We start from the raw sequence: 22,277 nt of genomic DNA on the forward strand, positions 1-22,277 counted from the left end.
TTCAGCCACATTTAAAGCATAAGTAACTAGATCAGCCTCAGAATACTTCTTTGGAGGTTTAATTTCTCTTATAGTTCTATTTTTGGCAATAGAATATTGCGGTGAAGAAGCAACTCTATTCTTAATTTTTGTACTGGCTTGAGGAGTCGACTTTGTATTAATCTGATGTTCCACCTGCTTTTGATCTTCTTTATTGGAAGAGTCCTTAAGAGATAAGTTAGGCAGCATAACAGTTTCATCAAAAACAACATCTATGCTAATCACAACTTTTTTATTTTCATGACACCATAACTTATACCCTTTTACACCAGCTTTATAACCAAGAAAAACACATTTAATGGATCTCGGTTCCAATTTTCCATTATCAACATGAGCATACGCAGGACACCTAAAAATCTTTAAATCAGAATAATTAGCAGGATTACCAGACCATACCTCTTGTGGAATCTTTTTCTCAATGGCAACGGATAGGGATTGGTTGATCAAAAAACATGCAGTAGAGGTTGTTTTGGCCCAAAATGACTTTGGTAAGTTGGCATTTGACAACATACATCGAACCTTCTCTATGATCGTTCTGTTCATTCGTTCTGCAACGCCATTTTGCTGCGGAGTATGACGAACTGTCAAGTGTCTCACGATCCCTTCTGACTTGCACAATCTATTAAACTCATCAGAACAGAACTCTAAACCATTGTCTGTGCGAAAGTATTTTATTTGTTTTCCCGTCTATTTTTCAATCATAATTTTCCAAGAATTAAATACGGAAAACACATCGCTTTTCTGCTTCAAAAAGAACACTCAAAATTTTCTGAAAAAATCATCAATAAAAGTTAGCATATAATTAGCTCCACCTTTCGAAGGCACTCTGGATGGCCCCCACAGATTAGAATAAATATACTCCAACGTTCCCTTCAAGTTATAGATTCCTTTGGTGAATCGAACTTTCTTTTGCTTCCCAAAAACACAGTGTTCACAAAAATTCAGTTTGCAAATTCTTTGCCCATTAAGAAGTCTTCTTTTGCTCAATTCTGCCATGCCATTCTCACTCATATGCCCTAGGCGCATATGCCAAAGTTTAGTAATATCATCATCTGACAAGGAAGAGGAAGCGACAGCTGTATCACCAGTAACAGTAGAACCCTGCAAAACTTATAACTTAGCTGTTGGGACAAGTAACAGTAGAACCCATCAAAACAACACCTTCAGACACTATTTCGTAAGTTATAAACCAATCCCGGTTGGGACTCATTTGGAAGGTGCACTTGAATCAAGTATCCACTTCTCGCTCACTTTTGAATTGTTGACTGAAGCAACTAGAAGTTCACAATCACTGTAGTCTTCTACAACATCAGCTTCATCGGAATTTTCTAGTTGTTTTCCCTTTTGATTCGTAGCCTTCCTTTTAATCTTGTTTTGTAGCTTATAACATTCAGATTTAATGTGCCCTTTCTTCTTGCAGAAGTTACAAGTTTTACCTTTGTTTGAAGACTTTGATCTACTCTTAAATTTACCGCGACGATTTCGTTCCTGTGTCCTTTCACGATCATCATCAGGATTCTGATCTTGTCTCTCACGAACAATGAGACCCTCTCCTTGAGAGTCGGGTTTAACCACAAGATGTTTAATCTTATCATACGAGGTTAAAGAATCATAAACCTCATCAACTGTGAGAGACTCGCGGCTATATAAAATCGTGTCTCTAAAGGTTGAATAAGACGGGGGCAACGAACAAAGTAGAATCAACCCTAGATCTTCCTTATCATACTGAACCTCCATGGTCTCCAAGTTTGAGAGAATTTGTTTAAACACTGTTAAGTGTTTGTGTACAGATGCACCTTCCTCCAAACGATGAGCATAAAGACGCTGCTTCATATGCAACTTTCTTGTTAGATTTTTCGACATACATATTTGTTCTAGCCTTTCCATAATGCAGTAGCGGTGTTCTCTTTTATCACATCCTGCAAATTTCGTTGGACAAATGCAGATGTAATTGCGTTAACGCCTTTCGATCTTTACGCTTCTTCTTTTCATCTGTTAATATCGAAGGCATCTTATCTATCCCTAGTAGGGCATCCTCTAGATCCATCTGTGCAAGAACTGCTTGCAACTTAATTTGCCACAACGCAAATCTAGTGTTTCGATTCAACAGCGAAATTTCATACTTCAAATACGCCATCACCGTGATCGAGATGAACAACTCAGAAGCTCTGATACTAATTTGTGAAAATAAAATAAAATAAAATAAAATAAATAACACACAAATTTTTACGTGGAAACCCTTTCGGGAAAAAAAACCACGGGCAGAGGAGAAGAAAACTCACTATGTCGAATTCGAATTTAATTACAAGAGGAATAGACTATGTCTATTTATAGGCTTGTAAAGCCATATTCTAGTAAGATTGAAACATCTTATTCTAATCAATATAAAATAGATGGAGTTTAATAAGGTTTAAAAAACTTATTCTAAAATAAAATAAAAGAAGTGTAGTTCTATATGGATTTTACTTCTATTTTATTTTACCACTGTATTTTATTTAAATAAGGATTTGGGTCATTTAATTCTAACAATTTTTTTATCCAATTCAACATAGATTAGCATAAATCAAACATGGGATAAATATCAAAACTATACATGAACTTTGATCAAATGTGCAAAGTCATACATAAGCTTTGATTTTGTGCGGTTTTATACATGAAATTTTAATTTGATTCAATTTTTAAAAATTACTAACAACATTATCGAATTAACACAATTCTATGTTGATATATTGTATACACAAAAAATTAAATTAATTTGATATAAAAATAAATGTATGTATTCAATTATTTAAATGTACACGATTGAATCAAAATTAAAGTTTCATGTATACATAAGAATCACAATTCAAATTTCATATGCATAATTGCACTAAATCAAAATTTATATTTTGATACAAAATGAGAACAAAATAGCAGCCATATCAACAGGTGGTTTAGTACAAATACATAAAGAGTTTAGAAACAGTGAAACTGAAAATCGCTTCCTTTTCGCGCCAAAGCGTCAGCTTCATGATCCATTGTTGGAAATGGAGTAGGAGGATGGGCTAAAGTTAGATGTTGTATCAACTTCTATTTCAATGCAAGATTGAGACCAAAGTAGTGCCTCAACACTTGAAGCTCTCCCCATTGTGGTCTCCTATAACAGAGCACCAACTCCTGCTTGGCCGACCCATTAACTGTTCCAAGGCCAATTTCATAGCCTTTTCAATAATCGTATCAAGTATGCTGTGACGTGTCTAAACATCGTTGCGTTTCTCTTTAACCAAATCTCCCATAGCGTGAATACAAAAATTAGGAACCAAGGGTCTTTTAGACCTTCATCCTGCCGTGGACCACAAGTCGTTGATCTCGATAAATTGGGTATCCAATCATTCATTGAACTCCAAAACCTGGTAGCTCTTTCGTGGGAAGCTTCTCCTAAAGCATTTCTAGATAAATATTTTCACTTCCAGTCCACATCCTTCAGCTCCGCTCTTGTGGGTTGATGCAAAGAGAATATCGTGAAGATGAAATTTAAAATTATTCAGGTTTAAATATTTATTTTTAATCTTATTTTGAATATTTTTTGTTTTTAATTTTAATTTCATAATATGTATTTAACAGTTTTTTTATTATATGTCTCAATTTGATTGATTTACTGTTTTTTAAGCGATATTTAACGGTTGGAATCAAAATTTAAATACAAAAAAATCTATTTATCTAAATTAAAAATATTATAATTTAGAGTCAACTTTTTATTTAAGCCATTTCGGTATTATTTGACAAAGTAATGACATGGTAATGCTGAGGTGGCTCTTTGTGTTGTTTGTCTTTGTTTTATTGAGCCACGTCATGGTTGAACTAACAGCTTGTGGCGCAATATAATTTGAGTACCATTTTTCAAAGAAAAACTTTAAACACTTATATAGGAATTAAGATGCAGTTTAGGGTTAATTAAACTAAAAGAATAGTCACCCAATTATTAATTTTTTCAATTTAGTCACTCAACTTTTTGAAATTAATTGTTTTAGTCACTCTCCCCATTAGATGAGTAACGGAAAGCTGATGTAGGCCTTTTTTATTGGTCAAATAACAAATTTAATTCTCCAATATTTACACATTCTATCAATTTGATCTTAAATATAAAAATTAAACAAATTTAGCATCAATGTTTACAAAATTTGTCATTTTAATTCTAATTCTAAAAAAAACTCAATAAATTTAGCAATCAACGTTTACAAAATTTATCAATTTAATTCTAATTCTAAAAATTTCAAAAAAAAAAAAAGAAGAAGAGAAAAACTAATTTTTTTAATATTCCTTGTCATACCTCAAAAACACGCTAAATAAAAAAGAGTATTTAACATAATTTATATTGTGCTCTTTTAGACTAATATTACCTTCTTAAATATAGTAAAAAATCAAGTTGACTTAAATCTAACTATCTAAGTGTCATATTTTATATTAATTCATATTATTTAATTAAATTCCTCAAAAAAAAATAACAATTTTTAAAACTATTACAAAATTATTATTTTGGATTTTTCCTTATTTTAATAATATATGGAGGCCTAATATTTAAGTAGAGAAAACAATACAATGATAAATCTTTCAAGAAATGAAAAACTTAGAAAAGTTTTTTTTCAAACTTGGACATGTCATCAGTAACTTCCAAACTTGGGTAGTCCAAGTACGTTGGTCAAACAACTAAAGTCCTAAAAAATTTAGTCGAGGAATTGAAAACCGAACTAAACTAAACTAAGGAAGATAACTGGTCGATTCCATGTTCTATGGGAAAGTCCAATTTCATCTCTCACGAATACTCCTCAATCTATTTAATGTTTATTTCTTTTAGAATCATTTTATATATGTTCTCTTTTTTTTGTATTTTTAATACATATATTTTGGTTTTTTATTTATAATCCATTTATACTTTTTAGACTTTAAAATGATTTTTATTATCCAAAAATAAAAATTTTAATATTTTCATGTTTTGAAATTTTTTAGAATTAAAATTAAATTGATCAATTTTGTAAATGTTGAGGATTAAATTTTTTGAATTTTTTAGATTTAGAATCAAATTAATAGAACGTGTAAACATTGGATGGCTAAATTTGTTATTAGGCTAATAAAAAAGCCCACATTAGCTTTTCGTCACTTATCAAATGACAACTGGGGAGCAACTAGAATATTTAATTTCAAAAAGTTGAGTGATTAAATTGAAAAAATTAATAATTGAGCAACCAAAAAATGATTAAAAGAATAATTGGGTGACTATTCTTGTAGTTTACCCTTACAAGTTACAAGAATGAGAATGTATTTCGGATTTTCGATTCAAATTAGAATTATCCATGGGCCGGGCCAGACCTTATCAAAATTTTATGCCCAAATTGATAGGCCTGGACTTGACTAGAAAAATGGGTTTAAATTTTTTTCTCAAGCTCAGACCAGATAAAAAATGCTAAAACTCGGGCCCAGCCCAGTCATATTAAATTTTTTTATTTTTTATATAAAATTTTAAAAATATATAATACACCAAATATACTAAAAATATTAAAATAAATATTTATAAATAAATTGAAAATAAATTTAAAAAATTATTTATAATTAAATAATACTATGATAAGTACAATTTAATAATCAAATACCTTTAAAATAATAATAAAATTAATAATAAAATAATAACAATATAATGGTGAAATGATAATAAAACAGTGGTAAAAAGTAAAAAAACAATATAAATTTTTTCATTACAAATTAGGATTGGGCAGGGTCGAGCTCAGGTCAAAACTTTACCTGAGGCTGGACCCATTTCTAAACCGACTTTTTTTTCTTTTTGCCTAACCTAGTTATTGGGATTATATTTCTGCCCAAAGGCCGTACTTGGTGCCCGGACATGAACAACTTTAATTCAAATAAATAAACGGAAGGAACGGAAAGATGGGGACTGATCAAACTCTAGAATTGCTGAGCGTGGCCTGGGCATTCGGCCGATGGACCGTGGCCCAACAAATTGATTAAAAAATTTACGAGTTAGTCCATGACTTGAACCAGAAACTGTTTTACTCCATTAGTATATACCAATAACAATAGCAATGGAGTTGGGTTCTGTATCTGCCGCTCACGGTTCCGTTGAGAGTGGGACGATGGCAGGTGTCGGAAAATGCATCCTCGTCACCGGCCCTCCTGTAAGTATTGCGATTGCTATTGCTTTTACCATTACTGAAAAATAAAAATTAAGAATTAGTTTCCATGTGGCAATCTTGAGAAATTTGAAATGGGATTATTAAATGTGCAGGGTGTGGGTAAAACCACTCTGATTATGAGAATATGCGAGAATCTGAAGCTCTCCAACCCCAGCATCAAGCTTCAGGGTTTCTACTCTCAAGAGATTAGACAGGGCGGTGAGAGGGTTGGGTTTGAAGTGGTCACCTTGGATGGTCGCAGAGCTCGCCTTGCCAGCTCCACTATTTCCAGCCCGGAATCTCGACAATGGCCTGCTGTTGGGAAATACAAAGTGGATATTGCATCGTTTGAATCATTGGTATTGCCTGAATTGAAGGTAACGTAAACTCTTCTTTCTGGATGCTTTGAGAGTTTTTATCATTTATGCCCCATACCCAAGAAATTTTATCATCTTTATAACACCAAATTAGAGCTGTAATTTGCTACTATTAGTTATAGGGTCTAATCAGTTGGATTAGGAACTTGCATTAACTGTTTAAGTTGAGCATGGCATGCTCATTTCATTTGTGTATATAAAGGTTATTGTTGAAGGCTATATTTGGCTATCTGTTAGCAGATCAGAGAAGATACTGGTCTCTTCATTGTTGATGAAGTTGGTAAAATGGAGTTGTTCAGTTCATACTTCTTTCCAGCCATTCTAAATATTCTTCAATCCAATATTCCTCTTCTCGCCACTGTCCCCATACCAAAATTTGGCAAAGATATACCTGCAGGTAAAATTTTCTCAAGGGGTTCATATTTTCTTTTGTTAAGTGAATGTAGTGATCGTGCAGATCCTTCGTTTTAATCAAGTTCCCACTTGGTTTAATTTGAAACCATGGAAGACCTGGGCTATTATTATTCTTTAAAGTATCTCCTAGACTTTGCTTCTGAAATGCAAATCCGTTTGCCCTTCATAACTAAATTTGCATGGCTGTGTGTGAATTTGTGCAGTTGTAAGGTTGAAGAATCATCCTGGTGCAGCCATTTTCACGTTGGATAAAAGCAACAGGGATGCGATGAAAGATAGAATCTACCCTCAGTTGGCGGGTATGCTTCTTAAACCTTAGATACTCGACGAGGCTATAGATTAAAACTTGTTGAATGATGAATCTGGTTCACCCTACGAGTGATGGATGGTATGTCATGTATTGCACTCCTGGTTTATCTTTGTTCACATTTTGTATATGCTTGCAGTGGCTTAAGGTATATTTTTCCTATCTGCTGATTTCTTTATATTTTGCGGTTCCCTATGGTCTCCTAGCTGTATCATAGAATATATTTTCAACCAGTTAGCCAATATATTTGATAACAATTTTGTAGTCTGAGAATGTGGCTGTAATGCATTTCAACACATTTTTAGTTGCTGTGTTCACCTTGGAAAATTGAAAGGAAACTGAGTAGATATACATTAATGCAAGTTTTAATTGTTTGTATGAATTAAAACAAATAAAATGCACCAATAAGAAGGGGGAATATGCTATATGGTAAATTTATTTGATGGTATGGCTTAATGCTATATTGTAAACTATGGGAATTTTTTTTTCATGCAATCTAACAATCTTTGCATGAATACAAGGAAGAAGTAGAGAAGCATACAAAAATGGTGCCTGCAACTTTCTCAAGGAATCTTGAAGCTTGCTTTCTGCCATTTTAGCCTAAACTGGTATGCATTCTGTCTAGGAAGAATTAGAGTATGTTCTAAAACAATATTATCACAAGTCATCTGTCTAAAATTCCCAGACCAATTTATTCCTGATGCTAGGAAAATGAACTAAAAAGCACATTTTGTGGTGTTTATCTATCATATAATCAAAGATCTATGGCATGACATATGACTAAAACTTCTTTAAATTTCTTTTTTGATCTTTACTCATTGGTGCTATTATTGAAGAAAGTAAATGCGAATTCATGAACTACTTCAAAGAATAGTTGAAGCCTATGAAGCTGAGTCATGGCCGTACTCATTGTGGCAGACTAACTAAATCAAACACATTCAGGATGCCTGCAGAAGAAAACCTGTATTTGTAATTCTACTTCATTCGATCAACAGCACTGGAGTTCTCATCTTGCTGCTCTTTCTTTTATTTTGTTCATTTGAATGATTATGCAGGATTCATGGTTAGCCCATATAAGTATGGATTAGGCCATTGAAACAATCAAACTTAGGTGTGTCTGCTAGATTCTGGTATTGGGTCTTGAAAACTAGCGTTCAAGCCCAAGTCCAAGCACACAGGCGTTGGTTCACAATTTCATAATATATACGTACAAGCTTCCCAACCCCAACAGCATATATATATATTTTTTCCGAAATAGAAACTTGATTAATACGTAAAACTTTCACCATCAAAGAAACAAAGTTATAGCGGCCAAATAAGAACGTTGGTCCAAAAGTAATACATATATCACGGGAAACCAGAGGCTGATTGTAGCGGTGGCCTCAAAATTTTAATTAGACCTCTCAAATATTTGGAAAATTTCATTTCTCTCTTGAAGCTTTTAAAAACTTTCAAGAAGATGCCTATATTTCTTTTTTTGAAAATTTTGGAAATTCTCATTAATTTCACAAAATTTTCAAAAATTTTAATTAGACCTCTTAATGTTTTTTAAAAGATATTCTCATTTTTAAAATTTTTATTAAGCTCTCCAAAATTTAATCATATAAATTGCAAGTAACGTCATAGCGAAAGTGTATCTCCGGAGAAAAACACTGGATTAAATACAAATATCACAGGCATAAGGTGCATCATTGGATTAATCTTTTACAAATTGGTATGTTGAATCTAACAATGACAATCTTGTTCTTCCGAATGAAACTAACAGAAAATAAAATCTTGAATCAAACATATGTAGATGAACTTGAAAAAAAACTAGACCACCAAGTTGAAAAAAAAAAACCAACTCATCACCCATCCAGAAAACTTCTAATCCCAGCAACATATACCATAATAATGTACCATTTTCCAACCAAAAACACTTGTCCTAGTGCAATAGTCCGCCGCCACGAGTTAAATAAGCAATGTTTGGCCAAAGCCGTTGGTCCCCCAACCCACATGTTGCTCATTCATCAATGCTATAATAGAAATAGAGGCACATTTTTATCATCTCATTAGATTATGATGGGCATAGGGCATAGGGTATAGGGCATAGGGCATAGGGCTGACAGACGCTCTGTGCATCATCAGATAAGGGTCCGAGTTGCTTTTTCATTACAAAACTGCCCCCCACAACTTTCTTTCCATCATCTTACTGAGTTGTAAGCTTTATGCATGTACTTTTTTCTTATTCTTTTTTGTGGACGCTTTTCACGTATAACTTCCCACAAACAAACTCACAGCTCATTCTCCATTTCCAATATCCTTATTGAATTTAGGCTTAATATGTGAGGAAAAATCTCAAGAAAATGCAAAAAATTAATCAAATACCATCCAATTATATTTTTTTCGTTAATTAAAATAATTAATTAAAATTTTCTATTAATAATTTTGTTAAAATAAAATAATGGAGTAATCATATGTGACAAGTGATAGCTTTTGGTTTAATATAATATTTTTTCCATAAAAATTATAAAAAAATAATAAAAGAATATGAAAATTGATATAAACTTAAAAAAAATTATAAAAAACATAAAAATTATAAATTATAAAAAATTATAAAATTAGTAAAATATATTTAAATTTTTATAAAAGCGTATTAAAATTCTTTAAAAATCATAAAAGATTATAAAAAGTATTTAAATTTTAAAGTATTAAAACTAATATAAATTTATAAAAATTATAAAAAATTATAAAATCTTAAATTAGACTAAATTAGTATGTTGGACTGATTAGACTAAAATCGGCAAGGGTATTGGTCCGAACAAACCATTAAACCAGTTGACTTAGAAACCTAATGGTTAAGCCGATTTATTTTATTTTATTTATTTTTTAATATTTTATTCAATTGAACTGGACAAATAAATCAAATTGGCAAATCATTTGTCTAATTGGTTCAACCACTTGTCCGGTTTTGAAAACATTAGTTAGAATATTTCATTCTAACATATCTTAATAGTTAGATAAAAAATAAAAGATCAGTTCAACTACCTGATTTTCAGGTCAATTGGTTTAACGGTTTTCTCCATGCCAATACTCTTTCCAATTTTGGGCTAATTGGTCCATTTCAAATTTTAATGATTTTTGTTATAATTTTTATAAATTTATATAAATTTTGGAGGAGATGATTTGATTTAGAATTTGAGTTTTGGATGATGGAGGAGGAGGTGAGTAATTAATTATATATTATAGGAAATCAAGGATTGTATGATTTTAGGTAGCCGAAAGGCAGATTTATTTCCTTCCAGCTTTGATACATCAAAGGATGGTATTGTTGTGGTTAAAATTCAGCTACTCACAAATAAGCACAATCTTGTTGAATCAAATCACGCACTGATGCCCTTACCAACGACTCTGCTATTTACTAAAGTATATTCCCATAAACTCCCATGATTTCTCAAGGTCAGAAGAAATAATGGTCAAAGTCAGAAAAGGGGGGCTCATCTGCACATGATGAAGAAGAAGAAATACATATCAACCATGAATGACTATTATTAATAATTATTGTATAATAAAATAGGGGAAATTATTTTGTTAGTCACTCAATTATTAATAATTATTTTTTTCATTCAATTATTTAAAGTTATAAAATGGCCATTTAACTATAAAAGTTTACAAAATGGCACCTAATTATTCAATTTTGTCATTTTTGATAGGAAACTTTTAAAATTGATATAATAGCAACTTAAACCCTCAACATTTATACATTGTGTCAATTTAGTCTTGCTTCTAAAAAATCTAACCTCAACATTTACACCTTGTGTGATTTAGTCTCTTTTTTTTTTCAATTTTAGTTTTTCTTTGTGACCCTTTCACCTAAAAAGTTAAAAAAACACAAATTTATTAGCTAAATTTGATTAAAAATACACAAAAATATGGAAACACCTAAAAATTTAATATAATAATCTTAATTTTTTCTCATTCTTTTAAAATAAACCTTCAATGCCACCAAAAAAAGCAACAAAAAGAAATCAAAATACACAATGTGTAAATATTGTGAATTAAATATTTTTAAAATCAAGACTAAATTAACATAATTTATAAATATTGAGTATTAAAATTATTATTATGTCAATTTTAAAAACTCATTAGAAAAAATAATAAAATTAAATAATTAAGTGACTATTTTATAATTTTTTATAATTAAATAATTAAAAAAAATTTATTAATAATTGAATCACTATTAATATAATTTATCCAATAAAATAAAACAACACTGACACATTCCCTCTTCCCCACAGACTTGAACTATTGAATCAAAAAATCAAAAAAAAGGAGACACACAAAATCTGTACAAAAATATTATATGTTTAATGTGCACTGCAGTGCCAGAGAATGAGCTACTCAGTCGCTTACAAAATGGTGCCAATTGGAGTAATAACATAACATCACATATATGAACAACTGTTGGAGACTGCAAAATCTGATTTGATTGAAGTCTACTCTATTTCTTGTCTGATTCTTATTCATACTTATCTGCTTGTCTGTAATATATTTTGAATGAATCAATATATGTAAATATTATTCGTACTTTGCTTTGCTTTGCTTTGCTACCATTATGTGCATTCAAGCTTTCTTTAATTTAATTTTAAGATGACGATGGAGTTTGCATCTAATTCATTGAAAATGACCATCTTTGGAACACCATGTTTTCTTAATGCCGGAAAAGGAAAAAGGAAGCTTCATATTTGTTTTTGTGTGTTGAGAGGATATAAAGTTTACCCATTTTTAATATCATTTTGTTCTGTGGGAGTGATTATGACTTGTGGAAAAATAAATGAATGATGTGATAGGCAATGGTCCCCTAACTCACCATTTATAAATTAAACCAAATCCCTTCCAACTATTAATCTTCTGGTTATTCTTGGATAACTTTTAAGTTTTACCCAAATTTAGAATCTTTTCCCTAAAGTTCATATTTATTTATTCATTCATTCACTTGAGAGACTTCCTCCCTATTGGTAACTAAAAAGGCACAACTTTTTCCTGTATCATTTATAATTAATAAATTATTATTAAGCCATGAGCCTTTTTCATCATACAGATCTTAGCTTAGAGTTCCCACTTTTATTCAATTCTATATGTCTGTCTAGCTTTCCTGTTCTTTATCATCTGCATCTTTAAACCGACACCATGTCCATGATAATGTCTCTTTTATATTTCTCCTGTTCTTCGTTAGCATTCAGCAACCTTTCTTCATTAGTTGGCTCTCTCATTCTTCATTTTTCTCTCTAAAACAAAGGGTATGTTTTCCTTTTTGTTATTATTTCTGTTTGTTTTGCTTCAGATGCTTCTAAAGTCAATAAAAATTGGAAGCTTGGGATGAATTGAAAACCCTGTTCCAGTTTTAGCTTTATGGGGTCTTAAACAATTGGCAAAGCTTAAAATTTTGGAAGTTTTCAACCTTTGTTTTCCCTGTTTGATTGAGTTAACTATTCTTTTGACCGAGCATTGAGTCTAAAAATTATCAACTTCCTATAAGTTTCTTTTTTGAATTTCGGTGTTTCTGTTGCTTAGATCATCATAATCGTTTATGCTAGACTAGACTTTATTACAGGATGGATATTGCTTGGCTTGGAAAACTCGGGATATTCTTTTAAAACTTGAAATTGAAGAAAATTTCCATACGGTGCTGTCAGCACAATTTCAGATAAATTGTACTCATTCCTCTTACCCGTTTTCTTTCAGTTCCTTTACTTCTCATCCTTTTGCTTTTGATTTTTTGCTGTACAACTTTCCCACACGGATTTGAGAGTTGTCAATGATTTGATGCCTGCACATTTCATTCACTCAGTTCCCATTTTGCATGTTTGTGAAATTGCTACAATGAATAATGTTGGATAAGAGTTTCAAAAAGGGTTTAAATTCACTTGCTTTTAAACATAATCGATGAAGCTCACACTACCTGAAGTCTAAAGCGTTTGCACAAGGTTTTAAGGTGCACATCAACAGTGATCTACTGATGAAGTAAATAGTGGTGTTGAAAGTGCAAAGTTTGATTAGAATCAAAATATATTCTAAAAAATGTAGCTCAGGATTAGCCAAAAGTTTTCCCAGTTAGAGTTTTGCACCTTGAAGCACTTATAACCCTTCTATTGCTTGTTTTTGTTCACTTTTATAATCCAATAGAAGCTCATCTCTGTAATAACTAATTTCAATGTATGATGTCAACAATGCCGATTGTGTCTCTTATCTTACAACGTACAGCTTTATTTGTTTGTCAGTGCCTGTGAAGATATCTGGACACTGAAGTCTTATGTTGATCAAAGTATATTTAGTTCAGTGAAAAACAGAATACTTTTCAATGCTCATTGTAAAGCAAAAAAAAGAGGCCATGCTGAGGCCTAAGTCAGTTCATCGTATTGGTGATATGCATTTTGTTGCTTAGAATATGATAATCAAATATGTTGTTTCATTTGTGGCTTTACAGGAGATAAAGGCAAGCGTGTGGTTTTCTTAAGCGTAAGGAGAAGAATGATTTTTGGAGTGATAAAAAGTAGATTCTCTGTTAACAAAATGATTTGGTAGAGCCAGTGGCTGCATGGGAGGCATATTTCATATTTTTGATTTCCATCAAGGCAGCATGGCCAGAAAAATACTTGCAAAAAAGAAATATGTTGATGGTAAGTGTAATTTTTATTTCTTATTGCTTTTTCTATGAAGTAATACAGTAATGTGGTTGATTTGCTACTATGCAGGTCTGGAAGCTCCGCGAAATAGCGTTGAGCTGAAATTAGACACTTCTCAAAGCTACTATTCTGCAGGAGATCTGCCCGTAATTTTTTCCTTCTGATTTCTTACTATAGATTGAGAATTATAGAGTATAGCTTTTCTATTGGTTCTTTTTTACATTTGAGACCATGTTCTTTGTGTTGCATGACTGTGGTCTGGGTTGTCCTAAGAGCGATTGTCAAGGAGTTCACTTTTTAACGTTTATATGGAATCTCAGACTTATCAAGTGGAAGAAGACTGGGCAGCAAGAAACTTGTATCAAACTGAGGCTTCAATGAAGAAATTGATATGTGAGGAGATGTCCAAACAATCTAACACCGGACAGAATGCACCCAGTATTGTTGCCAAATTGATGGGGATTGATCCGTTGCCAGTAGATACAAAATCTGTAGTTCAACCGGTTGTGAAAAAGAGTGATAACCAGCGAGTCAAGTTTTCTGGAAGGGAGAAATGTGTCAAGGGGTCTAACTTGAATTACTCAAAGCAAAGGGAAGTTGACGCTATTTACAGTAAAAGAGTTAGAGATGCTGGGAGATGGAACACCGACCATAGGTATGGAAAGCCTAGGCCTCGTGAACATCCTCAGGAGGAAGAATTGCAAAAGTTTAAGAAAGAATTTGAGGCATGGCAAGTGGCCAGGCTTAGGGAATGTTCAAAGATAGTTGATGTTGGAAGCATTTTTACACAAACTTGCTCAAGAGAAACTGAACATGGAAAAGATGACACTTTATGATGATTCAGTACAAGCAATGCATGAAAAGCCTTTGGAATCCAAGAGGTTTGCAATAAAAGGAAGTGGTTTGCATCATCGCAGGCATAAATCAGAACTCTTTACAGCTGAGAAAAATGAATCAGGAAGACGAAGCATGAACAAGGATTTTCGGTTACCTTCCATGATAGATCATAATGGGAAACTAGATGCTGTCCCTACAAGAATAGTGATCTTGAAGCCTGGTCCTGATAGTATTTGTGACCATGAAGAATCATGTATCTCTTCCTCTGGCACTTTCCAGGAGAGAACTAGTATGGAGGATTTTCTTGAGGAGGTTAGGGAACGACTTAAATTGGAACTACAAGGTAAAGGCCTCAATATAAAAAAGAGTTCTGTGATCAGAGGAAGTGGAACTGAGACACCTTTCAGTGAAAAGCCATCATCTGATCCAAAACAGATTGCTAAGCATATAGCAAATCAGGTCAGAGAAAACGTCAATAGGGATATTGGAAGGAATTTATTTCGATCAGAATCAACAAGATCATATAGAAGTGAAGTTCAGTTCAATGGACCTGGTTCTCCTGAGTTCATTAGCAAAGATACAAGAAGATTATTGTCAGAGAGACTAAGGAATGTGCATAAGCAAGAAACTCAGTTTGATGCACCAATAGTCATCTCCACTACACCCGCTTTTGATAATGGAAGGGACAGGCTGGGAAGAATGCAATATATGTCAAAGTCTGGAAATGAGCAGAGCTACCGGGAAAGTGTTAAACATGGACAAGAAATGCAAACCGATTCTTTCAGGCATGGAGATGATATTGATGTACCAATAGTCGTCTCCACTACATCCGCTTTTGATAATGGAAGGGACAGGCTGGGAAGAATGCAATATATGTCAAAGTCTGGAAATGAGCAGAGCTACCAGGAAATTGTTAAACATGGACAAGAAATGCAAACCAGTTCTTTCAGGCATGGAGATGATGTTGGGCTTCTAAACTGGGAACTGTCCCCAAGAAATCTCATTAGGTCCTTGTCAGCCCCCGTCTCAGGAACATCATTTGGGAAGTTGCCTTTAGAAGATTGCCATATATTAACAGGTGCGCAGATCAGGAGGAAGCATGAAGGCAATGAAAATGCATCAGTAGACATTAGAAGAAGGAAGAAAGAGAAGTTCAACTTGAAAGAAAAAGTTTCCAATATTAAATATAGTTTAACGCTTAGACGGAGGCTATTTGGCAAGAAGATTCAATCGGTGGTGGAGTCATATAATGCCAATAGTGATCTTGCAAAAGATGTCTTGAGTGGACCAACAGTTATTATGAACATTGGCGAGAGGCATGTAAGAGCACTTATTCTTGTTTATAAATTAAGAGAATCTTTAGATAAACTTTCCATTTCTGATGATTTATGTTGTGGTCTTAGGAGAATTCTACGGAGGTGCCTCCTAGCCCAGCATCTTTTTGCAGCAGCACGCATGAAGAATTTTGGAGGGAGGTGGATTATCTCAGCCCAATATCAACACCAGATGTGACTTTGGGAGAGGATAATGTTGTACCGCAGGTTTTCAATGAGGCCAGTTCTAATTTGAATGGTATGCAACTTTCCCTTTAATACATAAAGCATGTAATCATAGTAATGTGAACATGCTATATACTATGGAGTATGCATAGCTTTCTTTATTAATCTTCCTTGTTTGTGTCAACTATCATATCCTTAGTTTCAAGAGTCAACAGCATTGCTCTCATTTCCATTATTGGCAAAATTTACTAGTATTTTTGGCCAAATTGTAACTTGGCTTGGGCAGAAACCATTTAATAAATTTCTAATCTACTCATCTGTTTTACACATGAAAGTTTAACAGTTAAAATATGTAAATAACCGTGTAAAAGCATTTTCACCTGTAGGGGAAACAACTATATTTGATGCATAAGGCGATACCATGTTTGTCTCTGTTATATTATAGTATACATGTACATGTACAATGTTGCTACTGTCTGCATAACGAGCAACTATTTGTTGGCACTTGATGTTATTGCAACTTAGTTTTTCAAATCCTTATATGACAGTCTTTTTATTTATAGATCATCAATCAGAGCAGGGGAGGTAACTGAATGAACTAGAGTCTGATGGAGCAGACCACATAACAGTTGAACAGGAGCCTATTGAATCTGAAATGGTGAATTTTGAGGACCATACCCGAGGATACATAAGAGATCTGCTCGTTGCTTCTGGTTTGTACGATGGATCATATGATAAATCCTTATCTAGGTGGGATCCATTAGCAAAGCCTATCGGCAACTCTATCTTTGAACAAGTAGAAGAATATCATAGCAAATTGATCAAGGAAAATGATAAGAAGGTAGATCACAAAGTATTACTTGATTTGTCAAATGAAGCACTTTCAACCATACTTGGGCCACCAGTGACCATGTCTAGGTTCAGGAGAAAGCTTCTTGGTTCCTCCATATTGACACCTCCACATGGAAGGAAGTTAATAAATTCTGTGTGGGAAATTGTCCATATCAATTTACATCCTCCAAATGATAGATCCAACTACTCGGTTGATCATATGGTGGCCAGAGATCTAGGATCCACCCCTTGGGCCGGCTTGATGGACGATGAAACTAATGTTTTGGGAAGAGAGGTGGAATGGCACATTGTTGGAGATCTGGTTGAGGAAATTGTGAAGGCATGCATTAATGAGTGTTATAGGCAGCAGGTTAGATGTAAGTAGGGAGACAGAAAGATGGTGTGCATATACATATATAGAGAGGTAATTATTGATGGGAGATTTTGCTTATCCATGTACATATTATATGCAGAGTTTGTGAGATAGAGAAGGTTAAGTTGATGACGTTTATACATAATAAAATTTTCTTTATAAAATGTATTTGTTATTTATTTGGGAATTTTTTGCTCTAATCTTATTGTCTGATGTTTGTAACCGCAAAATAATAATAACAACAATAGTAAATGCATATTTTCGGCTGTTGATCCGGTTGTCTAATACTTGCTCAACTCTGGTCGCAAGTGAGTTATTTTCATCATTCAATATTTTGGTGTATATTATGAATTGAATTTTTATATTTAATTTATTAATTAAGGATATTCACTGGATCGACTTGCGTGATAATTTCTGTAAGTGCATGTGTGAGTTTGTGACTATTGTCACTTTTGTTGCCATCATTTCAATTCTCTTTAATGGCATTTTAATCTTAATTGTCTTAATTTCTTTCGTTAATTTTAATTGATTAAATAAACATGTTTTAATCCCCGTAAAAAGTTTCAAATTTTTCAAAAAAAAGTAAATAAGTTTCAGTATTTTTTTTACACTTAATTGTGTATTTAAACTTTCAAAATGCATAAAAAAGCACTCAATTTTTTTTAAAAAAGTCATTAAAGCCTTGCCTTTCTTTTTGGGACTCAATTGGATATTTGAAATGTTCAAATGCATAAAAAATACCCTTTAACCGTAACTTTAACAGTTGACCGTTAAAGTTAACTGCCCCCAATTCTTTTCATGTGATGTGTGGCAAAAAATTATTAAAATAAGAATAAATCTAAGTTATAAAAAATTATTAAATTTTAATAAAAATATTAAAAATTAGAAAAGAATTATAAAAATCGTAAAAAATATAAAAAATTATAAAATTGTATAAAAATCATAAAAAAATTATAAAATGCATCAAAATACCCTTTAACAATTAATTTTAATTGTTGACCGTAAAAGTTAACCACCCCTAATTTTTTTCAGTTAAAGCCATCACGTGTCACAACATAGCGTGACAAGTGACAAAAAATGATAAAAATAAAAATCAATAAAAATTATAGAAAAATTATAAAATACTTCTTTTGGTACTATAATTATTATATTTTTTTACTAATTTTATATTTCTTTACAATTTTTTTATAATTTTCTTACAACTTGATAAAATTTTATAATTTTTTTAATTTTTAATAATATTTTAATATTTTTTATTAAAATTTAATCATTTTTATAACTTTTATTGAATTTTATTTTTAGCATTTTTTGCCACATGTCAAACCGTGGTTGTGACACATGGTGGTTTTAAATGAAAAAAATTAGAAGCGGTTAACTCTAACAGTCTACTATTAAAGCTAACAATCAAAGGGCCTTTTTGATGCATTTTGGCAGTTCAAGTACCCAATTGAGTGCAAAAAAAAAAAAACAAAGCAGGGGTTTAATTTCTTTTTTGAAAAAAGTTTGAGGGCCCTTTTTATGCATTTTCAAAGTTCAAGTACCAAATTGAGTGCAAAAAAAGAAGAAGAAAAAAAGCAGTGACTTAATTGCTTTTTTTGAAAAAGTTTGAGGGCTTTTTACACCCTTAAAACCAATAAAAAAAACTAACCAATAATAATAAAATTTATAATTATGGTTAAATTTAGAGTTTAGAATTTTGGAATTTAAATTTTAGAAATTTATGATTTATGGTTTAAGATTGAGATTAGAGTTTAGTGTAACAGCTCGATTTAGACCCTAATTAGAACGGTGGTTTCGGGACCACGAATCCGAGTCAGAAAAATATTTAAAAATTATTTTCTGTGTTTAATTTGTGTGAATTTATATCTGTGAAATTTTCGTGATTTAATTTTATCGTTTGAGTGTCCGATTAAATAAAAGGGCTTAATCGCGTAAAATAAAAATTCAGTAGTTTTTCTAAAAAGGGCTAACTTGTGCTTGGCTTTTTAAATGAAAGCCTTAAAGTTGCAATAAGCCCAAATTTAAGTGTAATGGACCGCATTAGACATAGAATATAAAATTCATTATTATTTCATTAAGGGTAAAATGGGAAATGAAATAAAATGTTATAATATAACATATTATAACATATAATAAAATCATATTCATCATTTTCATCTCCTAATTGCCGAAACTAAAGAGAAGAATAATAACCTAGGGTTCGGCCACCTATTTAGCTCAATCAAAGTTCATTTTCTTGTTGGTTTTTGATAATTTCTACGTTTTTGAGATCGTTGCTTCGAGTACAACAAAATCCATGCTTTAATTTTTGATTTTGATGAATACTTTGAGTTGAGCCATTGTTGATAGCTTGTGATTTTTGTTGTTTGATGGTGAAATATGAAAGATATGTTTTAGATTAACATATTTTGTATTGAAATTTTTGATGATTTTGAGTAATTAGGACTTAATTGCAAAAAATAATAATTTGATGGACTAAAATGTGAAATTTATAAAATATATGGACTTATATAGGCATGGGTACCATTCGGCCTAACATGGGTGTTATGAAATTTTGTGTATTTTGTGTTTTGTGTAATAAGGACTAAATTGTAAAAATTATAAATGTTAGGGGTAAAATGGTAATTTGCTATTTATGTGTTTTTGAAATAAATTAAATGAAAATATGTTTGAATGAGCTTAATTTGAATATGTTTAGATCAAGAACCAAAGAAATCATATTTGGATCGGGGAAAAATGAAAGTTGTCGACTAGCAGCCCTGTTCCGTTTTACGACGTCCGAGGTAAGTTTATAAGCAAATAGACTTGTTTATTGATAGTTTAATGTTATAATTACATGATGTTATGAAATTTTATAATTAAATTATGCTATGGTCGAATATGTTAAATTTGGCTATGATATTTTCGAGTTCGATTCGACCAAGATACGACGCCCGAAAGCCTCGTATGAACCTTAGGAATAGTTAGGATACATATGTCATGACATAGGATTCCAATATATGTGTGCGAGTAAGTTCGTGGCATCGATTTGTGATTCTAATATGTGTTTACGAGTAAGACCCTGTCTGGGACAGTGGCATCGATATGTGGTTACATGTAAGACCACGTCTAGGACGTTAGCATTGTACGATTTATGTGATTATCTGAGTGTCCTATCCAATTCCGAATGGTTCATCGGGCAAAGGTAAACTGCGTGTGGATTGTATAATACGAGCTAAGTGGTCAGGTATGAGTTAATTTGATATTTACTTAAGACAAGGTAAGAAAGTGTTGTAGTTGTGTGCTATAAATCATATATAATGCAAATGAGGAATCCATGTGTATTTGGATATGTGTATTCGGCTTGTGATGAATAATTTGTGTGGTATTGAAATGTCATTTAAAATGTGTATATGTATACTTTGTGTATTCGACTATTTAGGCATAAATTATACATGGGATGACTTTTGATGATTCTTGAATTGCATAAAAAAGTAAATGGACGTATGGTTGTTATGGCTATTAGGCTTGGAAACGGAAGTTGATTTATAGTGTATTAGGTGATTATATATGTATTCGGCTTAGGTAGTGAATAATGTTAATGCATTTCGTTTAGTTAATAAAAATCAAATATGTTATTGAGTTGTGTACTGCTTATAACTTACTAAGCTGTGGTAGCTTACTTTGTGTATTATGTTACTTTGTTTTATAGATTTTGAAGTCAAGCTACAAGCTCGGGGATCGTCAGCCAAGTTCATTACACTATCTACAGCTTTGGTACCTTTAAACTAAACTTGAATTATGGCATGTATAGGCTATTTTGAAGTTAGTTATTCTGAAAATGAATGTGTATTAGCCATGCGAAAATGGCTTAATTATTTTACTTGATTTTGGTTTCGGTTCAATTATGGTTTAATACTATTTTAATCTAGGTGCCGTGTACTATGAATAATTGTGAATTGCGTTATATGATCATATATTAAGGTGGGTTATGACCTTGTATGGAGCAAGGTAGAATCGGCCATAAGCATGATTAAATGGTTCGATCAATGTTTTGCATAGGTGAAACCTATATGAATTTGATATATTCAATCATAAAATGGAATTGAATATGATTGCTAAATTTGAGTTGTGATTTTACATTTCCTATAAATATATGTATATGATAGTTTGTTTGATTTATTGGTGCACGAGATTTAAGATTGCATGTTAAAGTTGTTACTATGATTTTGCTATTAAATAGAGTCATGATTAGCAATAAACGGACCATAGCTTAAAATGTCCGAATGGTGACCATTTTGACTTGTTTGTTATAAATGAAGTCATTTGAAATGGTTTTGATCAACTTGTGATTTGGCAATTAAATATATAAATAATCATGCATGTGGAATTGACTTGATATATAATTTGTCTTAAGGTATACATGCTTATAAACATAAACTTGATAATGTCTAATGATATGTTCGGTTATGCATGAATAGGAATATATATTGGGTTATAATGAGTTTTACGTTAATAAGCTAAAATGCTGGTTATGAGTAGGAGAAATATATTCGGTGTATGTTTTAATATGTATATTAAATAAGTATCGATTCTTAAGACGGGCGAATAAGGTTAGAAATGAATGATTTTTAAGCATGATGGATAATGCATATACATTCGGCTAAATGAAATGAAAATAGCAAATTGAATGATGACTTGTACATTAGTAAACAAATAATAAGTAGTTAGCGTGTATGTCTTTTTATTATAGTATAATTTGACATAATAAGTATCATATTAAAAAGTCGAT

At 32.0% G+C, this 22,277-nt stretch overlaps 1 protein-coding gene and 1 pseudogene across 8 annotated transcripts; both read left to right on the plus strand.

The window, feature by feature from the left end:
* Nucleotides 1-5,915: 5,915 nt before the first annotated feature.
* On the plus strand, nucleotides 5,916-8,407 carry LOC107955625 (cancer-related nucleoside-triphosphatase). 7 transcript variants are annotated; one of them, XM_016891423.2, is made up of 6 exons: nucleotides 5,916-6,206; nucleotides 6,317-6,580; nucleotides 6,821-6,977; nucleotides 7,198-7,293; nucleotides 7,823-7,909; nucleotides 8,138-8,407. In XM_016891423.2, the coding sequence occupies exons 1-5, from the start codon at nucleotides 6,114-6,116 to the stop codon at nucleotides 7,876-7,878; spliced, it is 666 nt and encodes a 221-aa protein (XP_016746912.1). In that variant the 5' UTR covers nucleotides 5,916-6,113; the 3' UTR covers nucleotides 7,879-7,909; nucleotides 8,138-8,407. The 7 variants fall into 7 exon arrangements, with proteins under 7 accessions (XP_016746912.1, XP_016746913.1, XP_040973893.1 ...); XM_016891424.2 differs by having other exon boundaries at nucleotides 8,142-8,407; XM_041117959.1 differs by having other exon boundaries at nucleotides 8,220-8,407.
* Nucleotides 8,408-12,284: 3,877 nt separating this feature from the next.
* LOC107955624 (uncharacterized) lies at nucleotides 12,285-17,776 on the plus strand (annotated as a pseudogene). The gene is made up of 7 exons (XR_005930636.1): nucleotides 12,285-12,580; nucleotides 12,895-12,994; nucleotides 13,768-13,960; nucleotides 14,036-14,112; nucleotides 14,287-16,123; nucleotides 16,207-16,375; nucleotides 16,866-17,776. The product of XR_005930636.1 is annotated as an uncharacterized protein (transcript).
* The last annotated feature ends 4,501 nt before the right edge of the window (nucleotides 17,777-22,277 follow it).

Source organism: Gossypium hirsutum, chromosome A07 (genome assembly GCF_007990345.1).
Source record: "Gossypium hirsutum isolate 1008001.06 chromosome A07, Gossypium_hirsutum_v2.1, whole genome shotgun sequence".
NCBI classification, from domain to species: Eukaryota; Viridiplantae; Streptophyta; class Magnoliopsida; order Malvales; family Malvaceae; genus Gossypium; species Gossypium hirsutum.

Excerpts from the sequence above, each read along its gene's own strand:
- LOC107955625 (XM_016891421.2), top strand. The coding sequence starts at position 6,114 with ATGGAGTTGGGTTCTGTATCTGCCGCTCACGGTTCCGTTGAGAGTGGG. Across the intron at positions 6,581-6,820 it reads TGGTATTGCCTGAATTGAAG|ATCAGAGAAGATACTGGTCT; the intron begins GTAACGTAAACT and ends ATCTGTTAGCAG. Across the intron at positions 7,294-7,826 it reads AATCTACCCTCAGTTGGCGG|AAGTAGAGAAGCATACAAAA; the intron begins GTATGCTTCTTA and ends AATACAAGGAAG.